This window comes from Nerophis ophidion, linkage group LG23 (genome assembly GCF_033978795.1).
Source record: "Nerophis ophidion isolate RoL-2023_Sa linkage group LG23, RoL_Noph_v1.0, whole genome shotgun sequence".
In the NCBI taxonomy this organism is placed as follows: domain Eukaryota; kingdom Metazoa; phylum Chordata; class Actinopteri; order Syngnathiformes; family Syngnathidae; genus Nerophis; species Nerophis ophidion.
The window spans coordinates 2484838-2501169 of NC_084633.1; the positions used below are offsets into that span (position 1 = coordinate 2484838).

General features: G+C 41.6%; 1 protein-coding gene across 3 annotated transcripts in view; it reads right to left on the reverse strand.

Annotated features, from left to right (window-relative positions):
* Positions 1-16332, reverse strand: part of LOC133541214 (junction plakoglobin-like) — a 252078-nt gene that overhangs the window by 87704 nt on the left and 148042 nt on the right. For all 3 annotated transcript variants that reach the window (XM_061884428.1, XM_061884426.1, XM_061884427.1), the window contains exons 4-8: positions 12307-12560; positions 9481-9719; positions 770-971; positions 557-701; positions 368-471 (exon numbers count right to left, since the gene is read on the reverse strand). In XM_061884428.1, coding sequence (XP_061740412.1) covers positions 368-471; positions 557-701; positions 770-971; positions 9481-9719; positions 12307-12560 — 944 coding nt within the window. The remainder of the gene's footprint in view (positions 1-367; positions 472-556; positions 702-769; positions 972-9480; positions 9720-12306; positions 12561-16332) is intronic.

The window sequence follows — 16332 nt, forward strand, 5'->3', positions numbered from 1 at the left end:
GCAAAGGGAAAAAAAAGGGCCCAAACAAAGTCGAACATCCTGCGTGACGGCATTCCTAAAAGTAAACAAACATGTGTCACATCTGCTTTACGTCACTGCCGGCGAACGGCGAGGGTTGATTACGTAGCAAAACTCGAGCGGCATCTGAATTCATAGGAGCGTGTTTTCAACACTTTGCCATGGCACTAGATTCTAAAGCCAAGGGGGAAGGTGGGAAATTAAAGATTGAGCCGTAATGGAGGATGTGGTTACTAAAATCAGAATCATGAGCTGCAGTGTAACTCCTGTTACGCAGAAGTGATAGAATGTAGATATCGTTTTGCTTGAGGTCTTATTATTGATTCTTAAAAGGAAAATCAATACACACCTGCTTGGTTGCGGCATCTGACAAGTTACGGAGCGTCCATAGGCAGTTCTGAATCAGACGCTGACTTGATCCAGTGAGATGCTGACCCAAAGCCTGCATACCGCCTTAAGAAATTTGCACAAATAAACAAACATAACAATATTTTATCACTCGATGTTTTACATGATTGTCTAAGAAATTTGGCCATACCAGTTTCGACGATGGTGGGCTTGTTGCTGGGACACACAGATAACACTTTGAGCACCCGACTGGTGGTCCACAACAGCTTTTCATAATTGTAGTTCCTCATGATGAACACCAGACCATCTGGACCACCATTGGCAAGTATGATGAGCTGATAAGAACAAGGTTAATCTTAACAAAACGTTGAGGTAAAGAATGACTCATACTCATAACCCTCACCTTGCTCTCCTGGTTGCCGTAAGACAAAAGCTGCAGACAGTCTGTGGTAATGGCCAAGAATTTAGGGTTGCTCTTCTTCAGTAAGGGCACCATCCTCTGCAAGCCATCTGCAAGACGCACAGCCATCTTGGCACCCTCTTGGTGCAACAAGAGATTGTGAAGGGTGGTTATGGCGTAAAATAAAATGGACTCCACGGGTGAACTGTATAAATGAGAAAAAAATAAATACAAACGTCATTAAAATATCTAATATCATGACCAGTAAGCAATCCGTCACCATGCCTTGCCTCAACTTTCTGACAATATAAAGTACACTTCTTTAATTAAAATAATCCTAAAGGGAATCCATCCATCCATCCATCCATTTCCTACCGCTTATTCCCTTTGTGGTTGCGGGGGGCGCTGGTGCCTATCTCAGCTACAATAGGGCGGAAGGCAGCGTACACCCTGGTCAAGTCGCCACCTCATCACAGGGCCAACACGGATAGACAACATTCATACTCACATTCACACACTAGGGCCAATTTTAGTGTTGCCAATCAACCTATCCCCAGGTGTATGTCTTTGGAAGTGGGAGGAAGCCGGAGTACCCGGAGGGAACCCACGCATTCTCGGGGAGGACATGCAAACTCCACAAAGAAAGATCGCGAGCCCGGGATTGAACCCTGACTACTCAGGACCTTAGTATTGTGAGGCAGACGCACTAACCCCTCTGCCACCGTGAAACCCATAAAGGGAATCATGACATCCTAAAACAAATGTAATTCTACTTTCTGGATAAATCTGCCGAGTTGAAAATGGTATTTTTTTTAATGTTACTGACAACAGGAACAAGCAAATAAATTTAAGATAACCCCTACCAAGGAATTTTCCTGTACATTCCTTTCAAATAAAGTATTTGCATCCAATAAATACCACTTCTGTGTTCAAAAACACAGAGGAGGCTAGCACATCAGAAGCCGAGTCTATAAAACTTAAGTACGCACGAACCGGGGCCTGAATGTTAAGTATTGGACGCCAGGTATGTGATCGGTAAAAAGTAGGAATCTTCCAATGAACATGTTTGGCCTTCGATCTCAACCCAATTTCTTAGTCTCAGATCAGATCTAATTTTGAGTCCCGATCCAATACCTAAGTCAAATATTGACATGTTTCAGGCCTTCATTAAGGCAATGTTCATGAAAATCTGTCATTTTCTTATGCGGTGACTTCAACACTGATATCTTGAGCAAAAGACCATTGATGACTTCAAAGATACAATGAATAGCATGAGTTTGTATCTAAAAATTACTAGACCAAGTAGAATCAGAGGAGACTGTGCTACGCTTATTGATAATATTTTAGACATTAGGGATCATCTACCAGTTTTCGCATTCTATGACGGAAACTACAGGAAGAGGAACATTGTTGACAAACAGACACTTCAAAAACTATGCACACAGAGAAGTAAGAATGTTTTTGAGAATGAGCTGAGTGAACAATGTGTACAGTGAAAATGTGAGTGTGTGTGTGAGTGAATTATATTTATATAGCGCTTTACTCTAGTGACTCATGGCGCTTTTACATAGTAAAAGCCAATATGTAAGTTACATTTTAAACCAGTGTGGGTGGCACTGGGAGCAGGTGGGTAAAGTGTCTTGCCCAAGGACACAACGGCAGTGACTAGGATGAACTCTCACATGTACTGATTTTATAGTTTAGCACCTCTCTGAGTGCAATTTTTTACTTTCCACCCACAGTCTGAATGCTTCTGTATATATGCATATAATATAATATTTAAACAACACATTCAGAACATTCATTCTCAGGACTGGACTGCGCACCTTACCTCTTTTTGCACTATTTTTCATTTCTTTCCTTCCAATGTTTTGCATATATACAGACTGTCGCACTGATACTGGAGTTGCTTTTAATCTCATTGTACCTGTGTACAGTGACAATAAAAGGCATTCTATTCATTCTATAAATCAATTTGCTTGTATAAACGAACCTTAGCACAGTATTCACATTTTTAGTATCACCTGTACAATTGTTTTAAGATACAGGATTCTTTTTACGTTAACTTTCCAGCAAAGGATACTATTGTCATCATTGTCACCGACGTCCCACTGGGTGTGAGTTTTCATTGCCCTTATGTGGGCCTACCGAGGATGTCGTAGTGCTTTGTGCAGCCCTTTGAGACACTAGTGATTTAGGGCTATATAAGTAAACATTGATTGATTGTTTGATACTGTCTTCACTGTTTATTACAACTTTCCACCCATGAGGATAAAATAGGTTTTAATTTTTTTCTTAAAGTGCTTTCTTTTTAATCCGTTTCATCTTTTTGTGTGGTTTGCTGGTTTGGTGGTCTGGCTAAGGAGAACAGACTCAGCCAAATAGTTAAATGGTCTATTCAGCTAATTGGTGAGCCACAGCTGAGTATGAAGTCCCTGTACACTAGGTTGGTGCAAAGGATTGCCAGCTCTATTATAGCAAGTAACGCTCACCCTCTGTATGGCGAGTGTCAGCTCCTTCCATCTGGTCGGAAGCTTACGGTCCAGGAGCAGAACAAAGCCCTTAAAGAACAGTTTTGTTGCAGCCGCAGCAATTCTTTGAAATAAAACTATAGTTCTATATTATCCATCCATCCATTTTCTACCGCTCGACCCTTTTTGGGGTCGCTGGAGCCCATCTCAGCTGCATTCGGGCAGTAGGCGGCGTACACCCTGGACAAGTCGCCACCCCATTGCAGGGCTAGATTATTTACCGTAAATTCCGGAGTATAAACCCCTTCTTTTTTCCTACATGGTGCGGATGATTTGAAGCAGTTGTCCCCAATCTTTTTGTAGCTGCGGACCGGTCAACTCTTGATAATTTGTCCCGCGGCCGGTGGGGGGATGGGGATTTTCTTTCTTTATTTTTTAATTTTTTTAAAAATGTTTCCTTTGTCATGAAAAAGGGAGGTTTTTGTCATGAAAAAGGGAGTTTTTTTGGGTTGGTGCACTAATCGTAAGCGTACCCTGTGTTTTTGATGTTGTTTTAATAAAAAAAATTTAAAAACATTTTTTACTTTTTTTTATTATTAAAAAATAATAAAAAATTCTTCTGTGGCCCGGTACCAATCGATCCGCGGCCCGGTGGTTGGGGACCACTGATTTAAAGGACCTTTCTTCGCTGAAGGCCATAATTAAATTGGATTAAAAAACAAACAAACAAGTAAATATATGCGTTTATACAAATAGACTGAGATATTGTTTTATTGTTTGTGCTATGGCGCAATCTTTTGGACGAGTTTGCTTACTGCAGGTGCTGCAGTGCCCTTTCATTTTATGCTTTCAACAAGTAGACCAGGGGTGTCAAACTCGTTTTCATTGAGGGACACATTGCAGTTCAGAGGGCCACTTTTAACAATGAGTGATACTGTACATGAATATAAAAGTATATGTATAAATACATTAACAATGTTTTTTTACATAAGCTGCAAAAAATATATATCTGTTTTACTTTAAAAACTGGCAGATCAGTCACCAGAATTTTACAGTAAAAGCAGTGGGTTTTGTACACCATATAAAAAAATGTAATGGAATGGAGAAACAATAGCACTGTTTTTAGCGGTAAAATTTAAGCAACAGAGCTGCCAGTTTGTTAGTTTTTTACCATAAAATGTTGTTTTAATGTTTTTTTTTAGTTTGTTTTTTAATGTTTTAGTGTCTTACTGTATATGGAGAAAAAAACAGTACCAGAGTTTACGTTAAAAAAACTCAGTGGGCGGAATATAACCGTAAAATCTATTGTCAATTTTAGATTGATAATTTGTTTCAAAATCACAAGTCAAGCAGATATTTAAGCACAGTATTTGTCTTTATTTTAACAAAATATATTTTGCATGCGGTACATGACTTTTAATGTCAAAAGGGAAAGAACAAATATATATTGTGAGAAAAGATTGAGCATTTTATTAACATAACTCCAGGTTTTCGGGGTCCACATAAAACAATGTGGCGGGCCAGATTTGGCCCCCGGGCCTTGAGTTTGACACTGTGAAGCAGACTGTCGTTCCTTCTTCTTGCCGTCCATAGCGTTTTTACTCATTAGGATTTTTCAGAACTCCAAGAAACGTTTGTATGTTTTACAATATAACTAAAACAATTCTTACTAACTAAACCGTCATGTGTGATGTCTGTTGGAGTGTTTTCATGTATATTCCGACATGCCATTGTAATGTAATGAAGCTAGAGTTGTTAGCATTAGCTAAAAAAACTAACAATGGTATTCTTTTTGTATTGTACTTAATTATTATTATTATTGAGTTAGTAAGTGTACATATATTGTATACAGTGTGTATCATTCCTTATGCTAATGCAGGGGTGTACAAACCGAGGGATTTGTATTAAAAAGTCAAAGCTCACTGAGGGCATTTTGACATATTTATATTTTGCACATGTATTTGTTTGCATTTTACAACGAAATTTGAATCTTGTCAAGTATTTTTAGTTTCGTTCTGTAATTTTAATTGTGGGTGCTAAATGTACGGATGGAAATTAACATGGTGCTAAATCTGGTGCAGCAATCTTTTGAATGTGACTGAACATTGTCCTTAACACAATAAAAGAACACTAAAAACTGACATCTAAAGACAAAACTTTGTGTCAGCTTTATTATTATTATCATTAGTTATTTGTATCAAAATGTCTGATTTTATCATAACATTAAGTTTTTTTTGTTTTTGTTTTTAAATATGCTGCGGGCAAACAAATGTAGTTAAAGCTTTAATCACATGCTATGATTACTGTGTTAATTATCACTCAGTATAATAAACGATTCACACAGACACATTATATTGAAAGAGGTGAAAATGCAAGATGTTGTGGGGGATGTCTTTGAAAAAGAACTAACACAAACAAACTAAATAACATAAAGGAAAGAGGGAGCAAAGGGTGGGATTGTAACATGTTGACAAGAAAAGGAAAAACATAAAAAAGCATTGACAGGATGTACCAAGATGTACCATGAAAAGAAATTACACACAAACCCACATTCTGTTAATCGCTTGTTTTTTTTCAGTCAATTGGTTTTCCCTTTCAGGGCGAAAAAAGCCCCACATTAAATATTAGTGTAAATAATTATGTATCTTCTAAGCCTCAATGTAAGAGATTAATTTTGAAAAGCTGACTAGCTGTGGTTTTAAATATATATATATATGTATATATATATATATATATATATATATATATATATGTATATATATATATATATATATATATATATATATATGTATGTACATGGAGACCAGCTGCTGGGTGTCTGCCACACCGGAGTCGGTTTGGAGGGACTGGAAGAGATGCGGATGAGGGGACAGGGCTGCGGAGCTAGCGCTGAGCGCTGGGAAAGGAGAGGCTTCGCGGTGTCTTGACTGGGTGAGCAGGTGTCGTACACCTCAGTCACCTTGGACGTATCCTCGCTCATCCATTCGGACTGGACACTGGCCGAGAGTGGAGTCAGCTGTCTTGGTTGCTTTGTTGGGTCTGCTCCTGTCTCTGGCCAAGCTCCCTCCACCCCAGCGGACGATGGCGTGGAACACCGCAGAGGCCACCACAGTGTATATGTTTCTTTTACTTTTTATTCATAGCTGAATGTAGAAGTGTCTGGTTGTATCTGCTGCTTTAATGTCTTTAATGTCCTCTGTGTTCTTTGATGTTTGATGTTTCCCTCTTACACACATGTAAGAGGGATGTGTACTATGGCTATGAGTTGTTTTTTTCCCTTGGCCTCAGTCTGCACCCCCTCTCCAGGGCCCAGGCTAAGACCAATTTTTTAAATTTTATTTTAATCTTCTATTTTTTTCTCCCATTACCCCCCCCCCCCCCCCCCCCCCCCCCCTTGTTTACCTGTATCTCATCTTTTTTGTAAGGGGCGCTGGAAGCCGGCAGACTCGTCAGCGATCCTGTTCTGTCTCCATGTAATGTTTGTCTGATCTTGAATGGGATTGTGCTGAAAATTTTAATTTTCCTGAAGGAACTCTCCTGACGGAATAAATAAAGTACTATCTAATCTAATCTAATCTAATTTAAATCGTTCCTGAGTACAAGCCGCACCCCCGGCCAAACTATGTAAAAAACTGTGACTTATAGTCTGAAAAATACGGTACTTTTTGTCCTGAAGAGAATTTATCTCATTAACATTACTTACCATCACACATCTTATATACATGAAAATATTTGAGCATGCTGTATAGAACTACAATGACAGTACATGGCAATTCTTGTAAAAAAAAAAAAAAATGTCACTCATATCTTGCTTTTCAGTATATTTTAATGGAATAAAAATCATTTTGATCAGTAGTTGTGAAGGTTTAGGACAAACCAGCAGTAAAATTCTGCTCCGTTGCCCGAATCATGTTTTTTTCTGTTAGTTTGACTACCTCAGTTTTGTTTTCAGCACCCCTGGATGTGTGTTTTAGTTGCCGTGACTGCAGATTAGTTCCAACTGCCTCTGATTAGTGTACGGGGCGCTCACCTGCTCCTGGACACTAATCAGAGAGCTACATATTCCTGTTTTTCGCCACAATCCGTCTGGCTCCCTTGTTCGCGTCACGCAACAGTGACGACGTCTTCTATTTTGCTTTCATGCAACCCGTTACGTTAGGTGCAAACAATCTTTGATTATTGTACCTGTGCCAAGCTTTGCCATGGCGCCCACGCTATTGGCACGCTTTTCTGTATTTTTGCATGATTCATGGACAATAAACCAATGTCACCTCGCCTCCGGAGTTCCCGCTGCATCTTGGGAGAACGATCTGCGCAGTAAAATGCGACCCCGTCGTTACGGGGTTTTAAATAACCCAACATTGTACTGAGCATAACTCAGCTTTTGTGTTGAAAAAATTCAACCCAATAACTGGGTTATGAATCAACCAACACTGAGTTAGCATAACTCAACTTGTGGGTTAAATAATTCAACCCAGTAGTTTGGTTGTGAATAACCCAACATTATAACTCAACTTTTTGGTTAAATATTTAAAGGGGAACATTATCACAATTTCAGAAGGGTTAAAACCAATAAAAATCAGTTCCCAGTGGCTTATTTTATTCTTCAAAGTTTTTTTCAAAATTTTACCCATCATGGAATATCCCGAAAAAAGGATCTAAAGTGCCTGATTTTCGCTATCTGTAAATCCACCCGTCCATTTTCCTGTGACATCACATAGTGATGCCAATACACACAAACATGGCGGATATAGAACAGCAAGATATAGCAACATTAGCTCGGATTCAGACTCGGATTTCAGCGGCTTAAGCGATTCAACAGATTATGCATGTATTGAAACGGATGGTTGGAGTCTGGAGGCAGATAGCAAAAATGAAATTGAAGAAGAAACTGAAGCTACTGAGCGAATCGCTATTGAAGCTATTCGGCGATCGCCTTCTAACCAAAGATTGCATCTTTTGACCACTGGAGCAACTTAAATCTGTTGATTGGTAAGTGTTTGTTTGGCATTAAATGTGGGTGGAGTGAAAGGCTGGATGCAAATATAGCTACAAATGTACATACAGTTAGCCTAAATATCATGTTAGCATCGATTAGCTGGCAGTCATGCCGTGACCAAATATGTCTGATTAGCACGTAAGTCAATAACATCAACAAAACTCACCTTTGTGATTTCGTTGACTTTATCGTTGAAAATGCATCTGCTTTGAGTGTCGCAGGATATCCACACATTCCTGGCATTTCTGCCGTGTTAGCATCGATTAGCATGCCGTGCTAATCCATGCACACTCCACGTAAGAAAAATTGAATCCGTCCCTGATCGTGTTGTTACACCCTCCGACAACACACCGACGAGGCATGATGTCTCCAAGGTACGGAAAACAATAAAAAAAACGAAAAATAACAAAGCTGATTTGACTTGGTGTGTGTAATGTGTTTGAGAAAATAAATGATAAATAAATGGGTTGTACTTGTATAGCGCTTTTCTACCTTCAAGGTACTCAAAGCGCTTTGACACTACTTCCACATTTACCCATTCACACACACATTCACACACTGATGGAGGGAGCTGCCATGCAAGGCGCCAACTAGCACCCATCAGGAGCAAGGGTGAAGTGTCTTGCTCAGGACACAACGGACGTGACGAGGTTGGTACTTGGTGGGATTTGAACCAGGGCCCCTCGGGTTGCGCACGGCCACTCTCCCACTGCGCCACGCCGTCCCAAAATGGTGAATTGCTCCGACACCGAACAATTGAAAGGCGTTTAAATCGCCAAATTCACCCTTATAGAGTTCGGAAATCGGTTAAAAAAAACATATGGTCTTTTTTCTGCAACATCAAGCTATATATTGACGCTTACATAGGTCTGGTGACAATGTTCCCCTTTAAATGCAAAAGTTGGGTTGAAAAAATTTATCTAAAATGTTGAGTTAAAATAACTCAAATAAGGGGTTCGGCCTTATCTGTTGGGTTAAAATTGGGTTATTTTTTAACCCAACATGTTTTAGTGTGTAAGTAATCGCAATACTACCTGTGCTTCTCCTAACGTTGTAAAAAGGAGGTGGGGGGGGGTTCCATAGGCGCAGAGGCCACTATTTGAGTAACTATGCAACCATTACTATTGCTCCTTCTGTTATTATTCTGCATTTTCCAATTACCTTGGCACTTTGACTGTCACACAGATGATTAAGGCAAATGTGTTTCCTTATTTTACTTTGTGGACCAAAAAAGGTTTTTCTACCTTAGCATGCGAACCAGTGCTGGTATCCCTCCGGACTTGAATATGACCTGCAGTCCCTCACTCTGGTGTGACAGGCTGTGGAGGATGCTCGCCGTGCAGCGAGCCGTCTCCAAGTCAACCGCCGTTGTCATGGCCCGGACCACCGCTCCTATCATGGTGGGGGACTGCACCAGCACCCGGCGACTGGCCTCCTTGCGGGTGAGCTGGTTGACTATCATGGCGGCCTTGTTCACCACAACCTGGTAAATGCAGCAAGAAACGTGGTTTTTGTCATTAGTCAAAGCTGTTATCCAGGAATAGAAGTCAATATTTTGCTTATTTTTTAGAAGGTTATATAGAAAACAACTTTAATTACACAACCTGACAATAACATATTATTTATCACAATGTACTGTATGGAAGGGATTCATATGGCCTCAATCGTCGTGGTTTACCTGACACGTGAAATGTGACGAATTATTAGGGTGAACTATCCACTTTAGCCACCAGACAGCAGTAATCTTGAATATCTTAAAATGTATTTTGAGGCAATTCCATCTTTGACCACAGCGTCAATTGCTGTGTAAAGTAGTGCTTGCCATCATTTTCAGCAGACTGCATTGCAAAAGAATTAACAATCCCCAACTATATGAATTCCAATTGTTTACTAGGGCTGTGAGTTGACGGTAACAACATGATTCGATTAGATTCAGTGCTTGGGGGTAACGATTCAATTAAGAATCGACTCTTGATTCAAAACGATTCTCAATTCAAAATCATCCATCCATCCATCCATTTTCTACTGCTTATTCCCTTTTTTGGGGTCGCGGGACTTGTCCAGGGTGTACCCCGCCTTCCGCCCGGTTGTAGCTGAGATAGGCGCCAGCGCCCCCCGCGACCCCAAAAAAGGGAATAAGCGGTAGAAAATGGATGGGTGGAATTCAAAATTAATATTTTCTTAATAACATTGGATGCGAGTTCTATGATTAACTACATTCCTCCATAAAATAGATAAACAGCTCTGATAAATTTCTTTATTACTTAAAAGTAAACTAGTTTTGTCTATTACAATTATACCCAAACATTTAATAAAGTCAAATACAAATACCGCAAACAGAGAAGTATCCAACACTTCTCTTTTATAGAGTAAATATGTATAGCATATATGGGCATATACATTTGAAAAACAAAATGCAAAAAAATTGTAATAAATAAATACAAAAATATAAAAAATGTATTAGGTTGTAGGCTCCATAACCCCCTGGTAGGAAATGGATGGATGAATTTTTTTAATCGATTAAGTATCGTTATAAATAAGAATCGCTATTAATCTGAAACTCTATTTTTTGACACCCCTAATGTTAACCGTAGTTTATTATTTAATAAAAAAGTAATAATAAAAACAGTGAGTGTGAATGTTGTCTGTCTATCTGTGTTGGCCCTGCGATGAGGTGGCGAATTGTCCAGGGTGTACCCTGCCTTCCGCCCGATTGTAGCTGAGATAGGCGCCAGCGCCCCCCGCGACCCCGAAAGGGAATAAGCGGTAGAAAATGGATGGATGGATGTTCATCCATAACCATTTGCGAGGATACATGTGTACTAAACTGTATATTTGTTTTTGTGTGCCCCTTTTATTAGGATTTAAGATGAGAACATTAATAGGATCTAGTCCGTTTGCCGACGTTGCATTATGTGGAATCGAGTTCCCAAACATAACATACAACTACAAAATAACCCACCGTGGGGCCTGAGAAAGGTTACTAATTGACTTTCCAATGGGGGTCAAAGTGAAATGTTCATTCATCCATTGAATGTGTTATCCATATGTACAGTGGTACTTCGGCTTGTGAGTTTTTCGTGATACAAGCTGTCTCTTGGCTAATTGTCGGGAAAAAATTAAGATTATGAGCCTCCTACCGCTAGTTGGCATAGGTAATAGCAAGATCCTCCAGCGATAGGTTATAGCTAGAGAATGACATAACTGTGTTTTTTCAACTATGCGAACAAAGAAAGTGGGTGTGAAGAACAGTGCATAGAAGATGTGGATGATATTCATTTAATTAAAGAAAGAAATCATCAAAAAAAAAAAAACATGACACAGCTTGTAGCCGACTTGGCCAAGTGGTAGCACTGCTAGTCTGCACGATACTGGAGTAGACAGGGTCGACAAAGCCAGTCAAGGATGTTAAAATAATAACAAAACATGGGACATTTATCTATGAAAATATGGAGAAGCTGCTGATGACGTGTTTGTTGGAGAAGCAGCTCGAAGGAGATACAGTAGAAGTCCATTCTCCAAGGTAATTGCTGTAGATTATTATTACGTTACTTTCAAAAAAAGTAATATAGTTGTGTATAGTACATTCCATTGTATTGTTTGTCATACAATATTTCTGTATTTAAACATTTGTTTTTCTTTTTTAAAAGCATGTAACATGTTCCAATCATGGTGTTTTTTTTGTGGGGGGGAGGGGGGGGCAAGCATCGATTAAATTGATTTTAATTTGTTTCAATGGGGTGCGCTGTTTCGCTATACAAATTTTTTAAGGTACTACCAAATAAACTTGTATCTCGAGGTACCACTGTATTTGACATAGTTTTCTACAAAATGTGTTTTCCTTTAATATTTTTGGATATCTGAAACTGATTAATTAAATGTACAATATTTTAAATGGAAAAATTGGTTTTCTTTAGGTTTTGGTCCAACATTTGGGAGAACAGGAACCGAGGTACCACTGTACGGGCGACTTTCCACACCTTAATTTGCAAATAAGACAACATGAGTAAAATGGGTAGGAGATGTATGAACGAACAACTCTTTAGTAAAGTAAAAGTGACAGGAAGTACCGGATCATCGTCTGCAAGCAGCTTAGTGAGCTCTGGCACGGCCCGCGTTGCCAGCTCTGCATCATCCTGGTAGTTGATCAGGTGGACTATGGCTGTCTTTAGTAACTGGGAGGGCTCCGCCAGTCTTTGCACGTTGCTCTGTTGAACGGGATCTGATTGGGCCGGAATGGCTACCTCCCCCTCCACCAGCGTCTCTGGGAACATGGCAGCCCTGACACGCTGAGCCCGGGTTAGTGAGTACTGAGCGTCTAAATCTGGGGAAATAAATTGTGACAGAGAAGAGGGTGAAGTGACAACATCCATTTATGACCGCAGCGGACTACAGACTTCCCTTTTGATAGCAGTGATATATCTGAGGAGCATTATCCTGCCGACCAGAACTTGTCAGAATGTGTTAAGAACCGAACCACAAAATACAATTGAAAGTATTTTATAGATAGAGAGATAAAACACAAGAACTGAACTTGATGAGTCAATGTCAATGTCAAACAAAATAAGACCCATCGTATATATTCTGTAGATCATATTGAATTTTGTACGGTCATTGACCGACATGTCTAATAATCTTCGTCAGTTAGTACTTTGTAGATTGAGGTGCCCTTGTATATTCTTTTAACTGCTGCAACTTGATGACTAAGACAATTAACAGTTGATGGCAACCTGAAATCCACACACGTTTCCTTTTAAAGTTAAATGTTAAAGTACCACTGATAGTCACACACACACTAGACCCATCCCCTTGTTCCACCCCCTAGGAGGTGAGGGCAGCAGTGAGCAGCAGCGGTGGCCACGCTCGGGAATCATTTTGGTGATTTAACCCCCAATTCCAACCCTTGATACTGAGTGCCAAGCAGGGAGGTAATAGGTCCCATTTTTATAGTCTTTGGTATGACTCGAGCCAGGGTTTGAACTTACAACCTCAGAGCGGACACTCTAACCACAAGGCCACTGAGCAAGTTAACTGAGGTGAATATAATGTAGTTGTTAACAGGAGCAAGCTGGAAGGGTCCATAGTGTGTATTAATCATACAGTACACAGTAGGGAACATATACAGTGGGGCAAAAAAGTATTTAGTCAGCCACCGATTGTGCAAGTTCTCCCGCTTAAAATGATGACAGAGGTCTATAATTTTCATCATAGGTACACTTCAACTGTGAGAGACAGAATGGGGAAAAAAATCCAGGAATTCACATTGTAGGAATTTTAAAGAATTTATTCGTAAATGATGGTGGAAAATAGGTATTTGGTCAACCATTCAAAGCTCTCACTGATGGAAGGAGGTTTTGGCTCAAAATCTCACGATACATGGCCCTATTCATTCTTTCCTTAACACGGATCAATTGTCCTGTCCCCTTAGCAGAAAAACAGCCCCAAAGCATAATGTTTCCACCCCCATGCTTCACAGTAGGTGTGGTGTTCTTGGGATGCAACTCAGTATTCTTCTTCCTCCAAACACGACGAGTTGAGTTTATACCAAAATGGATACATGGATGATACAGCAGAGGATTGGGAGAATGTCAAATGGTCAGATGAAACCAAAATAGAACTTTTTGGTATAAACTCAAATCGTCGTGTTTTTTCACATATATATATATATATACACATACATATGTATATATATATATATATATATATATATATATATATATATATATATACACACATACATATGTATATATATACACACATACAGATGTATATACACACACACACATATGTATATATACACACATACATATATATATATACATACATATATATACATATACATATATATACACATATATATATATACATATACATATATATACACATATACATACATATATATATATATACATATATGTTACGGTTCAGACCCCTGCCAGCGCCGCTCGTCCATCTGTGCGCCACTCGGGGCACGCCCACGGGCGCACACATCCAGGAACGAGCCGCGCGCGTCCCCGCCCTGCAGCAGCTGCCAGCTGCAATCAGTCACCTGCAAACTTCACACCTGATGGTAATGACGGAGCTGCCTTTATAGACCTGGACAACCTGCCATCACTGGCCGGATTATAGCCATCTGTACCTGAGTAAGCATCCTGTGTCTGGCTTCCATCCCACATACTCGCTCTTCCCCTGCGACTTCCGTGTTTCTGTTGTCTGATGCTCTTGTTGTCTTCCCGCAGCTCTTCCCGTGTTTCTCCTGGATCCCCTGTTGTTCCCCTTGCCCCCCCGGACTGCCTTTTGGATTCTCGACCTCCCGCTTGGACACGTTTTCCCACGGACTTCCGCGTTACTTCACTTCCGTCAACATTTTGGTAAGACATCCTTCAGCTAATCTACATACATAGCCTTACACCATACACACTTGAGTTTTGATCAGACTTCATTTCCTTGGTTTATTCATTAGCAGTATTAGTATTATTATTATTATTAGTAGTACTACAGATTTATGTATATATTTACTATATATAATAAATCTTTGGAGATACTGCCACTTGGTGTTCGTTTGCCGTCACCTCCCTTTTATTCAAACATAACAGTATAATCCGGCCAATTGATTAGGGACCTGACGGCCGAGTACCTTAGCCCTGCCCCAGTGACTTTCGTTCAGCCCCCCCTGAATTTTTTTTCTTTCTCCTCCTCTTCTCCCATTCACTGTCTTTTTCTTTTTTCTTTTTTGCTCTACACGGGAGGATTTGTCTTGTCCCGTCAACATGTCTTGGAAGGGGATGTTCAGTAGCAATATTAGCAAAGAGGAATTTTCTCGTCGCCTGGATACCCTCTTCCCACCCTTAGAGACTGTTCCTCAGTCTGCAGGAAGCGTCTGGCATCCGATTTTGGAGGGGGGGGATAGTACTGGTGGCTGTGCTGGTGCGGCGGCGCAGTGGCACCCAGACAGGCTACCCCCTGCCAAACTAATTCCACCTGTCTTCCGCTTTTCTCAGCCACAGCCACCAGTTCCATGGCTAGCCTCCGAACTAGCACCAGTTCCCTGGCTAGCGACCGAGCTAGCTCCAGTCCCCAGACTAGCCTCTGAGCTGGCACCAGTCCCCAGGTTAGCGCCCGAACTAGCACCAGCCCCACAGCTAGCCTCCGAGCTAGCGTCTGTCCCCGAGCTAGCCCCTGAGTTAGCACCAGCCCCACAGTTAGCCCCCGAGCTAGCGACAGTCCCCGAGCTAGCCTCCGAGCTAGCGGCAGTACCCGAGCTAGCAGCAGTACCCGAGCTAGCGGTAGTCTCCGAGCTAGCCTCCGAGCTAGCGGCAGTCCCTGAGCTAGCACCCGAACTAGTGCCAGCCCCAAGGCTGAACCCCTCGTTTCCACCAGCTCCCTGGCTGGCCCCTGTGTCTCCACCAGCTCCCAGGCTGGCCTCGACCTCTGCCCCTCGGCCTGTAGCGCCGACTTCAGTACATCGGCCAGCTCCTCAGCTGCCCTCCTCGTCTTTGGCTTTGACGTCTGCTGCTTCCACCCCGGAGATGACGTCCGCTGCCTTCACGCCGCCGTCTTCCTATGCCTCTACGCTTCAGACATCACCTCCTCGTTTCTGGCGAGACGCACCATGGCGTCACTCCCGTCCGCCTCCACGACTTCCAAGATGGTGCCCGTTCCTTGGTTGCCCGCCTCGCCGGCGTCAGCTGCATTCTACTCGCCGTCGCCACCAGACTCGTCCCCGGTGGATTCGGGGACACTTGGGCTGGCGACCCACCACCAGTTCGCCCCTCCGCCCTCCCTTGACTTTTGTTCCTGTGCTCTTGGTGTTTCGACCTGTGGGACATCTGGAAGCTGTCCATAAGAAGGGGGGTACTGTTACGGTTCAGACCCCTGCCAGCGCCGCTCGTCCATCTGTGCGCCACTCGGGGCACGCCCATGGGCGCACACATCCAGGAACGAGCCTCGCGCGTCCCCGCCCTGCAGCAGCTGCCAGCTGCAATCAGTCACCTGCAAACTTCACACCTGATGGTAATGACGGAGCTGCCTTTATAGACCTGGACAACCTGCCATCACTGGCCGGATTATAGCCATCTGTACCTGAGTAAGCATCC